This window comes from Littorina saxatilis, linkage group LG15 (assembly GCF_037325665.1).
Source record: "Littorina saxatilis isolate snail1 linkage group LG15, US_GU_Lsax_2.0, whole genome shotgun sequence".
Classification (NCBI taxonomy): Eukaryota; Metazoa; Mollusca; class Gastropoda; order Littorinimorpha; family Littorinidae; genus Littorina; species Littorina saxatilis.
Genome location: NC_090259.1, coordinates 31,771,845 through 31,787,270, shown reverse-complemented (window position 1 = coordinate 31,787,270; position 15,426 = coordinate 31,771,845). Strand labels below are relative to the sequence as shown.

At 42.2% G+C, this 15,426-nt stretch overlaps 2 protein-coding genes across 3 annotated transcripts in view; one reads left to right on the top strand and one right to left on the bottom strand.

Annotated features, from left to right (window-relative positions):
* The window catches only part of LOC138949076 (uncharacterized), an 11,797-nt gene extending 5,138 nt beyond the window's left edge, over window positions 1–6,659 (bottom strand). The window contains exons 1-3 of one of the 2 annotated variants that reach the window (XM_070320808.1): window positions 3,879–6,659; window positions 2,752–2,977; window positions 552–643 (exon numbers count right to left, since the gene is read on the bottom strand). In XM_070320808.1, coding sequence (XP_070176909.1) covers window positions 552–643; window positions 2,752–2,977; window positions 3,879–4,226 — 666 coding nt within the window. In that variant the 5' untranslated portion in view covers window positions 4,227–6,659. The remainder of the gene's footprint in view (window positions 1–551; window positions 644–2,751; window positions 2,978–3,878) is intronic. The other variant, XM_070320807.1, reaches the window with a different exon arrangement.
* Window positions 6,660–12,583: 5,924 nt separating this feature from the next.
* LOC138948096 (uncharacterized) lies at window positions 12,584–14,759 on the top strand. The gene is made up of 2 exons (XM_070319620.1): window positions 12,584–12,794; window positions 14,250–14,759. The coding sequence occupies exons 1-2, from the start codon at window positions 12,646–12,648 to the stop codon at window positions 14,536–14,538; spliced, it is 438 nt and encodes a 145-aa protein (XP_070175721.1). The 5' UTR covers window positions 12,584–12,645; the 3' UTR covers window positions 14,539–14,759.
* Window positions 14,760–15,426: the final 667 nt, after the last annotated feature.

Sequence of the window (15,426 nt, the reverse complement as noted above, 5' to 3'; positions counted from 1 at the left end):
CGGTGGCCGAGATTCGGATGTGTCAAAAGGGCGCACGCACGCACAGACATACGGACACACACACACGCACACACACACACACACACACACGCACACACATGCACACACGAATACGAATACGAATACGAATACTTTATTATCTCATACAGAGAAATTTCAGTGTGGTGCACATTAAAAGACAAAACAAATAATAAGACAACAGATAAAAATACCATACGAAGCATACTACACTCGCGCACGCATATGTACACTAACAGGAATAGTAACATGATTCCAAATAGGTAAATTGCCGTCAGCTTTAGCTAAAAGTTTACCGCTAAAAACTATCATTATCACAGGACTAGATATGTCATTGAACAATATTTATCACAGGACTAGTCATTCGAGGGTTATCACACTCAGCATAAGGGTGCACATCAAAGAATATAAAAAATATTGCACACATGCACACACACACACGCACACGCACACGCACACACACACACACACACACACACACACACACACACACACACACACACACGTACGCACAGTATAATTATCATACTTACATAGAAAGCTTGTGAAGCATCCACAGGCTGAATTAGATAGACTCCATTCTTGCTTGTATCCTGATGCCCGTTCTGGAATGCTTCAGAACAATCTGCAAAGACGAGTTTGCCATTGAATAAATGATTTTTGAATAGTATACAACTTGAAAATGATGTGTCTGGATAATTAGTCTGATTCATTAAATAAATCAAGCGCGTAAATGTACTTAAAATTATATGGAAAGAGCATTATTCTACTTAAGCACATACAATAATTCAATTTCGTTGGTTCCTGTGCAAGGTACACTCTTTGTTTACTGAACCGTCGTGGACTGACAAGAGTGTCAATGACAAATGTAACTCAGAAGAAGAAAATGAAAATTCTGCGCAGGAAGCAAGCAGGTTATTAATTTCGAGTATGCTTCCACATTTTGTGTGTGCTTCTATCCCATGGAAATGACAACACAGAACCGTGGTGGTTTATACAATATTTTACGCAGACAAAATAAGGTACGAGGGTATTTAAGACATAGCAATGGTGTACAGCTGGTGCTGCTGCTGATGATCATGACGATGATGACAATGATGATGATGATGATGATGATGATGATGATGATGATGATGATGATGATGATGATGATTTAGCCATCCTGTTCTGTAACGGTTCCATCTCTATTCAGCTTGTTATTTTTGTCTTTTGTTTTAAATTATTATAAATATAATTTTTCACTGCAGTAGTCCTTTAACTTTAAAGGCATACTAACGCACTCCCGTGTTTACAAAGTGTAGTTTGCCCACAATCGATGTCAAACGCACCATAAGACCATATAATGACGATACGTCACCATGCGCGGACCATAATACATGCATTACAGCTTGTTCTAGCCTCTGAAAAAGTGAGGATGTCAACAAAGCCGCGGTGTTCTCTCCCTTGCATCAACGTTACATGTGTTGCCAAATCTATAAATAGGACGATCCAGATCAAAATGAAAATTCAAATATCTCAACATTTAAGGGGTCCTAGACCACAATATTTTGCAGGGAACTTAATTTAGTCTGTCTCCAGCTGTTGGTAAAGCAATTAGCGTGTATAGTCATCGAGTACATATGCCTTTAACCCTTAGCTGTAAGCTAGATATGCACAGGTCATGTCGGTGCCACATAATGCTGACACACATGTTCCTGTGCATAGTTTGTGGATAACGTGTAGTTGGGAAGTTAAGAGTAGAAATAATTAGTATTTAGTGTAGGAGGAGGGTTGGGGGTGGGTAGGGAGGGGGTGGGTATGGTTTACTTTGAGCAGGTCGGTTTCAGTTTTAATAAACAATTCTAGAGAATTGTGTATCTTATATTAATTTGAGTCTTTCGTGTTTTAGACATTGATGCATTTAATAGTTTTAACGAGTTGCCTTTTGTTTTATCATTCTGGTGTTTATCTAGATGTGCTTATCTTATAAGAAGTTCTTAAAAGTTCGAAGTTATTTTAGCATATAGGTTTTTTATGGTCTTAACAGTTAAACATGTATTACGTTATCATTAAGATTCATGCTTTGTTAGCACTAAGCAGTTGTTTTAATCAGTCTGGTTTTCTCTTGTTTTCATCTTATGAACATTCTAAATGTTAGACTAACTTATTGTCTTGTACAGAATAACAACTGTGTGAATGGTGCTATACTGAATGAAAGAGTGTGACATAAAGTTCTTGTACATCATTGTAAAGAGTGTGAATGACGTTTTAGTTTAGATGTCAAGCGCTTAGAGCAAGCCTTTTTAACGAAAGTTTTTGATTTAGCGCTATATAAATGTTCTTCTTCTTCTTATTATTATTATGATGATGATCGAATTACGTAAAGCGTCCAATAAACATTTAGTAAATATGTTCCAATGGAAGAGTATGTCGGTCAGAGAGAGAGAGAGAGAGAGAGAGAGAGAGAGAGAGAGAGAGAGAGAGAGAGAGAGAGAGAGAGAGAGAGAGAGAGAGAGAGAGAGAGAGAGAGAGAGAGAGAAAGAGATGAGGGAGAGAGGGAGGGAGAGAGAGAGAGAGAGGGGGGGGGGCATAAATTGACACTACAAACACAAATCAATGGGATGACTTTTGTGTAGCCTAGGTCAGTAGAATAAATATAACCAAATACCAGAAGAGAAACTGGTGAAATCTACAATTGAATGGTGTGTTTGCTCCTCAACTTGCAGAGTTATTCCATGGCATCATACAGCTTACCTCTAATGTAACGATCGCAAGTACGTCCCGCATACTGTAGGATGCATGCGCAGTGAGTTCCGTTTGAAGTACCACCATTTAGACAGACAATTGGTGTCGTCGTTGTGGGCAGTGTTGTGGTTGTAGTCGTTGGTGTTGTGGTCGTAGTCGGCAGTGTTGTGGTTGTAGTCGTTGGTGTTGTGGTCGTAGTCGGCAGTGTTGTGGTTGTCTCTAGCAGTGTGGTTGCCTGGCATGTATAAAACATTATCCGTTTCAAAGAAGCAAGACGAAGACGTGGGCATGAGTGAGACACAATCGCTACTACCTCCGCTCGCCATCAGCTTGGGTCAAGAGACTAATTATAGTATATTGTTTGTTCGTTCATGGGCTGAAACTCCCACGGCTTTTACGTGTATGACCGTTTTTACCCCGCCATTTAGGCAGCCATACGCCGCTTTCGGAGGAAGCATGCTGGGTATTTTCGTGTTTCTATAACCCACCGAACTCTGACATGGATTACAGGATCTTTTTCGTGCGCACTTGGTCTTGTGCTTGCGTGTACACACGGGGGTGTTCGGACACCGAGGAGAGTCTGCACACAAAGTTGACTCTGAGAAATAAATCTCTCGCCGAACGTGGGGACGAACTCACGCTGACAGCGGCCAACTGGATACAAATCCAGCGCGCTACCGACTGAGCTACATCCCCCGCCCTATAGTATATGTATCAGTGTTTTTCGTTAGAAGATCGTTAATATGGACAAAAAGGTACACTCAACCTACCTCTCTGGCAAAGAGGCAAGACGAAGACGTGGATATTAGCGAGGCACACTCGCTACTACCTCCGTTCGCCATCAGATTGCAGACACTGGACAAACTCTCCGGACGCGGGCCAAGGGACTCATCACAGCATGTCTCTGTGTCTTTTGTCCGAAGATCGTTAATATGGTCAAGAAGGCACCGTCAACCTACCTTTTTGGCAAAGAAGCAAGACGAGGATGCGGGAAATGGTGAGGCACAGTCGCTACTACCTCCGCTCGCCATCAGATTGCAGACACTGGACAAACCTTCCGGACAAGGGTGAAGGGACTCGGTGTCTTTCGTCAGAAGATCGTTAATATGGACAAAAAAAAGGTACCCTCAACCTACCTTTTTGGCAAAGAAGCATGGCAAAGACGTGGGATTTAGTGAGGCACAATCGCTACCACCTCCGCTCGCCATCAGATTGCAGACACTTGACGAACCCTCTGGACACAGGTCAAGGGACTCGCAGCTGGCCATCTGAGAGCAGAGAGTCATGCACTCTATCACTGACCGCCTGGTCAACGTGGTTAACTGTTGACCGTTGTGCACAAAACCTTTTGGACAGCGGTGGAACTTGGTTTCGATGAGTGGTGTAGGGCTGGCATTAGCGAGAAGTTCCAGTGTCAATGACTGAAGAATGATTGTGAGGAGTAGCACTGCTACTGAATGTCCCGTGGATGGTTGTCTAGCCATAGTTCTTGTATAGTCGAATAAATGGGATTTGGTTGATGTTCTTGTTATTTTTGTTGGCAATGTCAATGGTGATAGAGCTGTGGGTGTCTCCTTCAGGTGGATGTGTCAACAAAAAACTGTTTTTTTCTCACTTTTTTTGTTGTTTTCTTTAGTTTTTGTTTCTTCAAACGTGTGTGTAGTTTTTATTTTCTTCAGTTTTATTTATTTTTTTAATTTTAGTTTATTTTTATTTTACCAGCACCAAATCCGTGTTTGTTATGTGTTTTTTGTGTGTGGTCCTTTTTCCTTATTTTGTTTTCTTATAAAGTGTGAGTAGCGTATATTTCTGTGTCTCTTTTATGTTTGTTTTTATCTTTCCTTTATTATTACTCTCGTGATATGTTTCGCAATGATATCAACTCACACACACTGTACCCTTTTCTGTTTGTTTGTTGTTCTCTTTTCTTTGGACATAATTATGAGTAGCTGTTATTTTACGTATGTCTTTTAATCATATTATTCTACACACACATGGAAAACGATCCAGAAAGTCTTTGTGTCTTTCTTCGGAGGATGTGATTAGGTTCCCGGAGTTGTTTATTCCTCCCAATCTTCACAATTGTCACGATAATGTACACAGAATTAAAATAAATCTTTGGGTTATTTCTTATTCAAACAACCTGTTCAAATTTCAAATCCTACAACAACCGAAAACGGTTTATTTTCTGGCCTGAAATTATTCACAGAGAAGTTGCTTGTTTCAATCTCTTTCATTCTTGGAGCAAGTATATTTTTGGATACACATTTTCTTCCGATGATTAATGTTATGTCATGAATAAATCAAGAAAGTAAAATTTCACAAATAGCAACGTCCCAAACAGATAGATTTGTCGTGTGTGTGTGACAGCCCAAACGAATAATTTTCTCGTGTTTGTTCATTAAAAAAGAAATTCAAGTTTCAAATCTAACTTTTGTTCTCCATTTGTTTGTTGTCTTTTTCTGTTTTTCTTTTTATTGTCTATTTCGACATGGTTACAATACATACATGTCCTCACTCCTTTTGCCTTTTTTTCTCTTTTTCTTTTCTGTTTTCTTAGTCTCTTTTTTCGTGTTTACAACTGAAAACCCTGCAGATTTGCTCAAATTCCGTTACTGGTAGTTGGTTTAAACAATGTTTATTCATATTTTACATGTTCGGGAAATGTACATCGACATAAGGTGAAAACAACAACAAGCCTACGGCTACTTGTAGTTAAGAATCATTTATCATTTGTTTTATAATCACACATTAACACAGTTGTTTTTTATCACCCTTTTACTCCTTCTTAATCTGTTTAGTTTACAACCAAAAAACAAGAAGTACGGAGAAACTCTCAAATTCCAAAAAACGAATCAAGTACTGAGGGTCCAGCTGTCACTTCTCGTTTCGTGTCGCTACTCTTGAAGAGAAAATCAAAGTGCTTTCCTTTCTTAATTTGCCTTGTGTTCTTGCCCAGCAATCGCAAGTAAAGCATCCGCTGAAAAATCGAAGCGCTTTGATCAGAATCATATCTGAGTTTGAGATCAGGAATATCGCAGACCAGTGTGATACTCAGAGGCACGCGCAACGCAAACGCGAATTGAATTGATGCTTATATGATTTCATGAATTATTTTCATGAAATAAAAAGAAAGTATCATTGAAATTGGTACACCTTTTAAGCCTTTTGAATTAGGAGCCGATGAATTAACAGATACAAGAGTTATTGATTTTCCCCCTTGTCTAGACATTTAATTGTTGTTGTTGTTGCTGTTGATGTTGTTGCTGTTGTTGTTATTGTTGTTGTTGTTGTTGTTGTTTGTTAAGAAGTTTTATGATGGTGTGACTTTGATTTTTTTAGAATACTATGTTGCTAGTGTTAACAATTGTAACTAACCTGGAGGACCCGAGATCAAAACCTTGAAACCTTGAGAACTTTGAATTGGGGTATAAGGGGGCTGGCTCTGTATAGAGGTACTGCTTTTGGTGTATGACCGCATCCATCTCCTAAATCTCTCACATTCTGACTCCAAGCACAACAGCCCTGTTTGAAAAGATATATGTATACTACAACTTGAATTGCTCTGCAGACGAGACATGTCGACATTTCTTAGCAGCAATGACATTGATTTTCAAAGCGGTTGTTATTCCTTGTGGGTAGGTGTCTTAAAAGCGAACGCGTATAATTACCTAGCACAGTCATACACCTGACCTTCTCTATCCCGTAAGCCTAGCATTTCTATCTCCCGAATCACCCACAATTATGGAAAAATGGACAATGGAAATGTGAGATGACAAGCAACAACATTTTTTTGTGTGTGTTTATGAATAAAATACTGTGTAAACCAACCACACGCCTGACCTTGTCTTTCCATTTAGCCCAGCATTTCTCTCTCCCGAATCACCCACATGTATGTTCAAAAGGACAATGGAAATGTGAGATGACAAGCAACAACATATACAGTCAGTCCTGTGTAAACAACTCGACACACTCTCTGACCAGGCTGTTGTTTTTGCACGGGACACAACCATCCCTCTATCAGTCTGGACACTCAACAGCTTGTTCGCTCTCTGTGCAGAGTGGCAATATTTTGTTGAATTACTGTTTTATAGGGCCACAATTAAGTGGCATTTTGCAGAATGATATGCAAAAAAGCAGTCAGGACGTTCATTTTTTTGTATCTGTCCAAGTGGAAGGAAGCTCTTAGCACGTTGTTTACCGCAACACGGTTGGCCTAGTGGTAAGGCGTCCGCCCCGTGATCGGGAGGTCGTGGGTTCGAACCCCGGCCGGGTCATACCTAAGACTTTAAAATTGGCAATCTAGTGGCTGCTCCGCCTGGCGTCTGGCATTATGGGGTTAGTGCTAGGACTGGTTGGTCCGGTGTCAGAATAATGTGACTGGGTGAGACATGACGCCTGTGCTGCGACTTCTGTCTTGTGTGTGGCGCACGTTCAATGTCAAAGCAGCACCGCCCTGATGCCCTTCGTGGTCGGCTGGGCGTTAAGCAAACAAACAAACAAACAAACAAACAAACAAACTCGCGCGAAAGCCTGGCGAGATCTGAGATGGTGAGCCCCACAGTTTGCACGAGAAGGGCTGTGACTATGCGCGAATATTGAATTCAACAACAACAGCAACAACAATACCAACAAATAAGATTTAAAGTGCCTGTGAATGTGGGCCAAAAGTTGTTGCGTCAAACCAAAGCGAATAAGGTCCTTGTTTGCCCTACAAAAAACGCAGACCCCAGAACATTACTGAGCACAAACATCGATAACGACAACAACGGAATTCCATTATGAGCATTGATCTTTGCTCTCAGATCGGTGCTCAGACAACCGAACTTTTGCAATACGCTTCAAATGAATTATAAATGCCACGTGTTCTTTTCATTTCCTGCGAGTGCTGCGGTTGTCCATTACAGTCCTTCCCGTGGCGGAAGTGGAGTGCATTATGGGTAAGAAATGCGCTATAGAAATGTCTGAACGCTTTGGGGAAAAGGAGGATAAAGTAGCCTAACTTAATTTTAATTGTTGACAGCCGTTGACTGTTTCTGCGGGAGCAAGAGTTCCACAATGAGGGCACTGGGTATACAGTTTTCTCCCCGCTCCTTCCCTTCCCTATCCCCCAACACCATCGACCACAACACAAACCCCCCCACCCCCACCCCCCACACTTCAACACCCGCATCATTATTTTGGTTTTGTCCAAAAGAGTGCCCCAGTCTCGTTTATTGAATGATATAAACATTGGATTTAGTCAGAACACTTTAAAGATGTGAGAATGGTGAACCAGTGTTTCATGAGTTACATTAGGTATACTCCCACCCCCCTCTTCACCACCCAAAAACGTAATCGTTTGTCGCAGTGTGCTTCAGACTTACTGCAACAGCAGGAATTGTTAATACTATAGACTTTTTGAGTGGTAAATGTTGAAGGATGAAAGAAAATATATTGTGAGTGGATGGATGCATGTTATTCAATGATGTGCTTGGAAAAAAAAAGCACATGAACAGTGAAAAAAAAAAAGCACGAAGGGGGATAATTAAGGCAGTAGCAGGTCTGCACATAAGTTTGGAGATCAATCAAATCTCCAGCCTAAACCAGGCGCAGGATTCGAACCCACGACCTTACGCTTGGGTTAATTAAGCAAAACAATAATTGTATGTAGAAGGACAAATTGGTATACTTATGTGGGAATTGTGTACCCGTTTTTACATTTAGTCAAGTTTTGACTAAATGTGTTAACATAGACGGGGAATCGAGACGAGGGTCGTGGTGTATGTATGTATGTATGTATGTATGTGTGTGTGTATTTAAGTGTGTATGTGTGTGTGTGTGTGTGTATGTGTGGGTGTGTGTGTGTGTGTGTGTGTGTGCGTGTGTGTGTAGAGCGATTCAGACAAACTCACTGGACCGTTCTTCATGAAACTTGACATGAGAGTTCCTGGGTATGATCGACAGTCTTGTTTTTATCCTCTTAAATGTCAACAGGCACTCCTTACATTCTTCTGGCTGAGTTTATAGTTGTTAGTGGAACAAAGACAATTATCGGTCATGTGGGAGCGGTATTCGGACGCAGCTTCGATTTTGGATCGATAGGTCGATCATATTTAGTTACCAAATACAGCCAGAAGAATGTAAGGAGTGCCTGTTGACATTAACGAGGATAAAACAAGACTGGCTTAAGCAGGTCACCCACCTGCAAACACGAACGCGGCGCGTTCATGCACTGGTAGATACAGCAATACACCTGGGGAAAATAGATTATGTGAAACATGTGGAGTAATAGAAGATGAATACATTTTCTAGATAACTGCATAGAAAACAACCAATTACGAAAATCTTTCATGAGTAAAATTAATCGATCTATATATATTTATATTATGTACCAAGTCAACTTTTGCAAGTAGACAATGTACAAACTACATTGGGAGAATTTGTATATATATATACTTGCTTCCAAAAAAAGAAACAATGAAATCATTTGGCTATTTATCTTCCCTTGTCTTATAAACACTACGTTTCATGACAATAAAGTTTATTCGTATTCGTATTATTCGTATTCGTTGCACTGTTACTGACGGACGTCTCATCCATCGCCAACATAATAATAATAATAATAATTATTATTGTCAGTAAGTACCGGTGTCACATGACTGATGTGAACCAGTTGATTGGCTAATGGCGATGCGCTTAACACTGTTAGCGCACTCTTGGAGTGCGCTAACTTTTCCACAGAGCGTATTCTTCCGCCCTTTGCCTAAGCGAGACTGTACTCTCATCCTCAGAATTAATTAATGACATGTAGCTTATATTCTCCACAATACCAAATGACCATAAATTTCCTGCGCCGGCTGCGGCTCAATTAAAGCAGAAGTGGTTTTTTCCTGACAGATTGCATGTGCCTGTGCCACAGTAAAGCCCACTGATCTAAAAATAGAAGCCGCTGTGTCTCATCTCATTTTCGACTTGCATAGATTCTTCTCATATGCCGTGTTAGTGGCATGTAGCTTATTATCCACATTACCAAATGATGAGTTAGTATACAATTCCCAGCGGCTAACAGAAAACACAAGTATTATTCCGATAACGTACCAGCTAGACAAGCATTTGGAAGTCGACTGACTCGATCGACTCTGTCATACGTAGCAGACTACACTGAAATACGACTGCATCAGTTCAGTAAATGAATGGTATCCGAATTATTATTTCAAGGCAACAACATGTAGGGTTCAGAACGTTCTTACCATGTATAAGACTTATTACCAGCCTGCCTCATGCGTGCAGACTCAGTGCAGCGTGACGAGCAATTTTTGTTTTTGAAAGGAGACTGCAGTGGTTCGATTGCCCTAGCCTAGCAGACGACATAAACCCCGCTCAGCCAATTAACATGTTGGGCAAATGTGACCAAAAAAACCGATGGGGATATAATATGTGTAGGGTTCAGAGCATTCTTACCGTTCATATTTAGTACCAGACTCCCCGATGAGTGAAGATACAACACGAGAAACATACCACATTTATTTTGAAAATGTGCTAACCGTCGACCAGTCCTTGGAGTCACTGAATTCAAGGGGCATCACTCTGCACAGTCAATCTGTCGAACTCGAAGCTCGACTGAAGGTTTTGATTCGCAAATAAATAAGAGCACATTACTTTCTCCGAGTTCAAATGAGGTCTCTATGAAAGATCATCACTTTTTATTTACCAAGAGAAATTAAAACAAGAGTTTGCGTGTGACGAAAGCGCAACACACTTGAGACAGCCCGCACAAAAGTAGATCTTACACGACCTGACCACACAGTTATGCCTATCCAAATGCGCGTAGCAAAATGTGCGTTTTGAATCTTCCTTTTTCTCTGGCGGTACTGACAATATCGTTATTGAAACAATCCCAGTGCACTAAGGGATTTATAGAGCAAATCTCGAAAATAATTATTGAACTCAGCGCTATGCGCTTCGTTCAATAATGAATTTTCTCGATTTGCTCTATAAATCCCTTAGTGCACTGGGATGTCTCAATAACTTAAATAATAATGCATAATATTTATATAGCGCATGTATCCAGGGTTTAACCCTGCTCAAAGCGCTGTACAATCAAAATACTACGACAACATAACATTATTTAACGTGCAATCACACACATATCAATGAATAACACATTGCTCTATAAAACATTATCACAAACACACGCACGGGCACACACACGCACTACATAAAACACATTGCACAATAATACATTATCACAAACATACGCACTCACGCGCGCGCAAAACACATACGTGAAAAACTATGTACAGTACAAGGGACAAAAGTGACCATCAGGAACCATGCATGCTGCGTGTCTGAGGTTCGCACACACAGCGTTAAATGCCGAGTGTTGTTTACGTGTTGACTTGAAGTTGTACCTCTTCCAGCATCTCGTCTGATTGATGGATTGGTTGATTTTACCCTAGTTCCTATCCCTTGACTTCTGTTGATGTCGTTGGGGCACCAGCAAAGACTTAGCCACCAATCTCCTCCATCTGTCTCTGGTGTTCTCCACCGCTCTCTGGGATTCTGCATGTCATCCCTGTCCAATCTTGGATGTTGTCCTCCCACCTCTTTGCCTGTCTTCCTCGTTTGCTGCTTCCTCTGACTGTTCCTTGCAAGATCGTTTTTACAGGGCCCGTTGAGCGGGAAACGTGACATTGCCATTTTACCCAGCAAGCGTCAAAATAGGATCAAGCCGATTCTCTAGCGACATGCCGAAAGCGTGGAAGCCCCACGTGACGCGTGAAAACATTCACAGAAAGAGGCGCGTCGTCAGTCGCAAAGTAGACGTACCACGTTGTGTTCGACGGAGCTTACCTGTATACTTGTCGTCGGCATCCGTCGGTCCCGGAGGGGCCATGGAACTGCGCCTGAAAAAGTCATTTGGCGCTGGAACAGCGCCTGCTGTGGCTGTGCAGCCCGATGCGAGAGTGGCAGTCTCTGCCGCAGCGACCACACTTGTGAACAGTATCTGTTGTCATAATTTTCACGAGTTTTCATTCACAAACACATGGGAAATAAATCTCATGTTCCCCATGCAATAAATCCCCGGTTACCATAGTTGCAGAAAGCAGGTTATACATGGATAATCAAAAGCAAACCCAATAGAAACGCTCGGGGATTCTTCGGCTCTTTTCATTGGCGTTTCCCCAGACCTAGACAGACGACACTGCTTTGAACAAACTGGAAAACTGGCACAAGTAAAGTCAGTAAACAAAAAACAAAACTATTTCATGAAAGGTCATAAATTCATCATTATTTTGTGTGTGTGTGTGTGTGTGTGTGTGTGTGTGTGTGTGTGTGTGTGTGTGTGTCTGTGTGTGTGTGTGTGTGTTTGTGTGTGTGTGTGTGTGTGTTCCCAACATACAGTTACGCATGGCCTAATCAACAGAAAGTTCAAAGCAAGGGCAGCAACTTTTGGTTGGTAAATCTTGAGTTATTTCTTCCAACAGTTAGATCCCTTCCGAATAAGTTTCAGGTGAAGAATTACACAGCATGATGTCTCTTGCGCTTGAGAAAGCTTATAACACAGCAGTGTTGTTGTTGTTGTTGTTGTTGCTTATGTTGTTGGTGGTAGCTGTTAGTGGTGTGTGTGTGTGTGTGTGTGTGTGTGTGTGTGTGTGTGTGTGTGTGTGTGTGTGTGTGCTTTTGCATATGATAAACCATCTAAAAATAAAGCTTGGGCTAAATTTGTGATCTCTAGCCATTCGTTTGCCAGAAGATTTGGTTAATTTTTGGTTCACGACGAAGGTGTTTCACCCAATTTTGGCCTGGGTACCTGCGAAGTTAATGTTATGGGGAGAGGTGGTTTGAAAGTGGGAGACTTGGGCAAGACATCTGGGTCACGCGATAGCGTCGTTTGGCAAGCCAGATCTGTTGATCATAATGATTGGCGATAACGACATTTCCTCTGATTGTTCGGCAGAGGAGATTTCCTCTCAGATTCTGGCCTTTGTGCCAGTGACTCAAGGGACCAGATTTGGGGTGCCAAACGTGGTCTTGTGTCAACTTATGCCACGCTTTCCTTCCAAAAGGTATGTAAACAGGTTCGACCGCAGGTACAATGCCAGTACAAGGGGGCTTCGGCAGGGGGCTGAAATGCGTCCGAATGTTTTGTTTTGGGAACATGATTTCCCAGATGAGAATCCAGCCAAGTATCAGCAGTTGCAAGCCAATATTTTGGCAGATGGGGTTCACCTTGCACCCTCAGGCCAGTTCAGAATGTATAAATCCCGCAGGAAGGCTGTCAATCTTTCTCAGACAGTGATTTGTATTTTGTTTTTCAGTGGCAGGGGAAAATTGGTACATGCGGGATCACAATGCTTTCTTCTCTGTGTTTGAAAACACTGTGTCGCTGTGTTGATTCATGTGAATGATGTCAGCTTCTACTTCTGTAGTGCTAAGTTACCAGACCAGTGCTGTTTCGCTGGTTGGGTACACTTGTTCTTGTTGATACTTGTCAATATGCCTGTTCTGATGACATTAGACAGTCCAGAAATGGTGTCTCTCTGTTAGTGTTACGCCCTGCATGGCGTGAGCCCTTGAAAATCCAGGACTCTGGTTTCTGGTGGCGGTACTTGGGGTTATACCATATGGTGTCGATTGTTATTTTATATTCTGCATGGTGTGGTGCAACGCTTTTGAGAATCCAGAACTTTGGTTTCTGGTGGCGCTACTTGGGGTCATACAGTCTTTCTGGTGTCTACTGTTGTTGTTTATGTCCAGCATGGTGTGGTACGTGTAACGCCCTTGAGAATCAGGAACTTTGTTTTCCGGGTTAAATATTTGGGTTCATACTGTGTGGTGTTTATTGTGTTATGTCCTGCATGGTGTAACGCTCTTGAGAATCCAGGACTTGGGTTTCTGGTGGATGTATTTTGTGTCATATGGTGTTGGTGTCTATTGTGTTATGTCCTGCATGGTGTGATGCCCTTGAGAATCCAGGATTTTGGTTTCTGGTGGAGGTACTTTGGGTATGGTGTCGATTGTTATTTTATGTCCGACATGGTGTGATGTAACGCCCTTGATAATCCAGAACTTTGGTTTCTGGTGGAGGTACTTGGGGTGTTGATTTGTGTGTTAGGTCCTGCATGGCGTGACCACTTTGAGATTCCAGGACTGGTGGACGAACGTTTTGTCATACTGTGTGGTGTCTATGATAGGGGTGTCTATCATAGTGGCAACGTTTGGAGAATCCAGAACTCTGTGGTGGTGGAGATATTTTGGATCATTCTAGTTTTATTTTGTGTTATTTGTGATGTTTTGCTTGCTTGGTGGAGTGCTATTTCATGCTGTAAAACTAAAATTTTGGTATACAGGAAGACGCACCCAGTTTCTGGTTATGATGTTTAATTTGTGCGGTACAAAATTTCCTTCGTCATTTTACAGAGAGTTCATGACTGCTGCGGGTAATGGGAACGTGGCGCATCATGAGAGCAATTTTAATTATCACAATGATATTCTTACAGTATTGGTATCTGTTTGTACAGCATCATGCCTCCCAAGCAGGCAGCCTCCCAGAGAGTGTCGGAGGTCGTGAAAGAAGTTGGGGGAAAACAGAGCAGACCAAGGGCATCGGCATCCACCTCAACATCCACCCCGACAGAAGAGGCGGCACAGCCAGCCCCAGGCCTGGCCTTGATCCTGGCTGAAATGCGGCTCATGGGAGAGTGGCAGGAGGCGTTCAAGGCACGCGCAGAGGCCGCCATCCTCTCCCTCCAGCAGGAGAATGCCGAGTTGAAGGAAAGGGCCCCGCAGGAGACTGTTGGCCCGGTGTAACACGACATTTTTACTCCACGAAAAATTTACTCCGGAGTAAAAATTTCGCACGAAATTCTTACTCCGAGTAAACCTTTCGTACGAGAAATGAACTCCCCAAGGCACGAACAAATTACTCCCTCCACGAAATTGTTACTCCCCATTTTTTTACTTCCAGTTAAATATCGTACGCGAAAATGGGATGCGGGCGAAGGGATAATGCCAATATGTGATCTCGCGCAAATGAATATCGCGCTACCCTCCCTCCACCCCTTTCACCACCAAGACTAACAGGGGACAAGGGAGTACAAATTTCTTACACCTGGCATGGAAAGTTAAATTGCTCGTGTTAGGGTGAAGTAATTTATTCGTTTTTTATTCGTCAGGGGGGTAACATTTTGTGTACGAAATGTTTACTCGGAACTCACCTGTCGTGGGGAGTAATTTTCTCGTGTAATGGGAGAGTACTTTACTCGTAAAGGGAGTAACATTTTAGTACGAAATTTTTTCTCCGGAGTAAATATAATTATTGTGGGAGTAATTTTCTCGTGTTACACCGGCTCAACCTCCAACGCTCAAGCATGAGCTACCTCGATCCAGCACCTCAGCCGCCCCGCAGAAGATCATTGGCCTGGCGCGGCCTCAATCGATCCGGAATGAATCACCCCGGCCCAGCACATCTGCCGCCAGCCTGATCCACAACTTGACAGGTGAGGGCCCAAACTACACAGAACCACATTAGTGTACATCGATTGATAGTCGCCTGGTATCAGCCTGGTAGAGCAAGGGCATTTGTGACCCCCTCCCAAGGCTGGAGTACACTTTGGAAAGTACGTTGGAGTAGCCTCCCTTCCCGGATTTAGAACGCGTTTCGTGTCGTAACAGATTGTCCACTTATTAGCCATATCC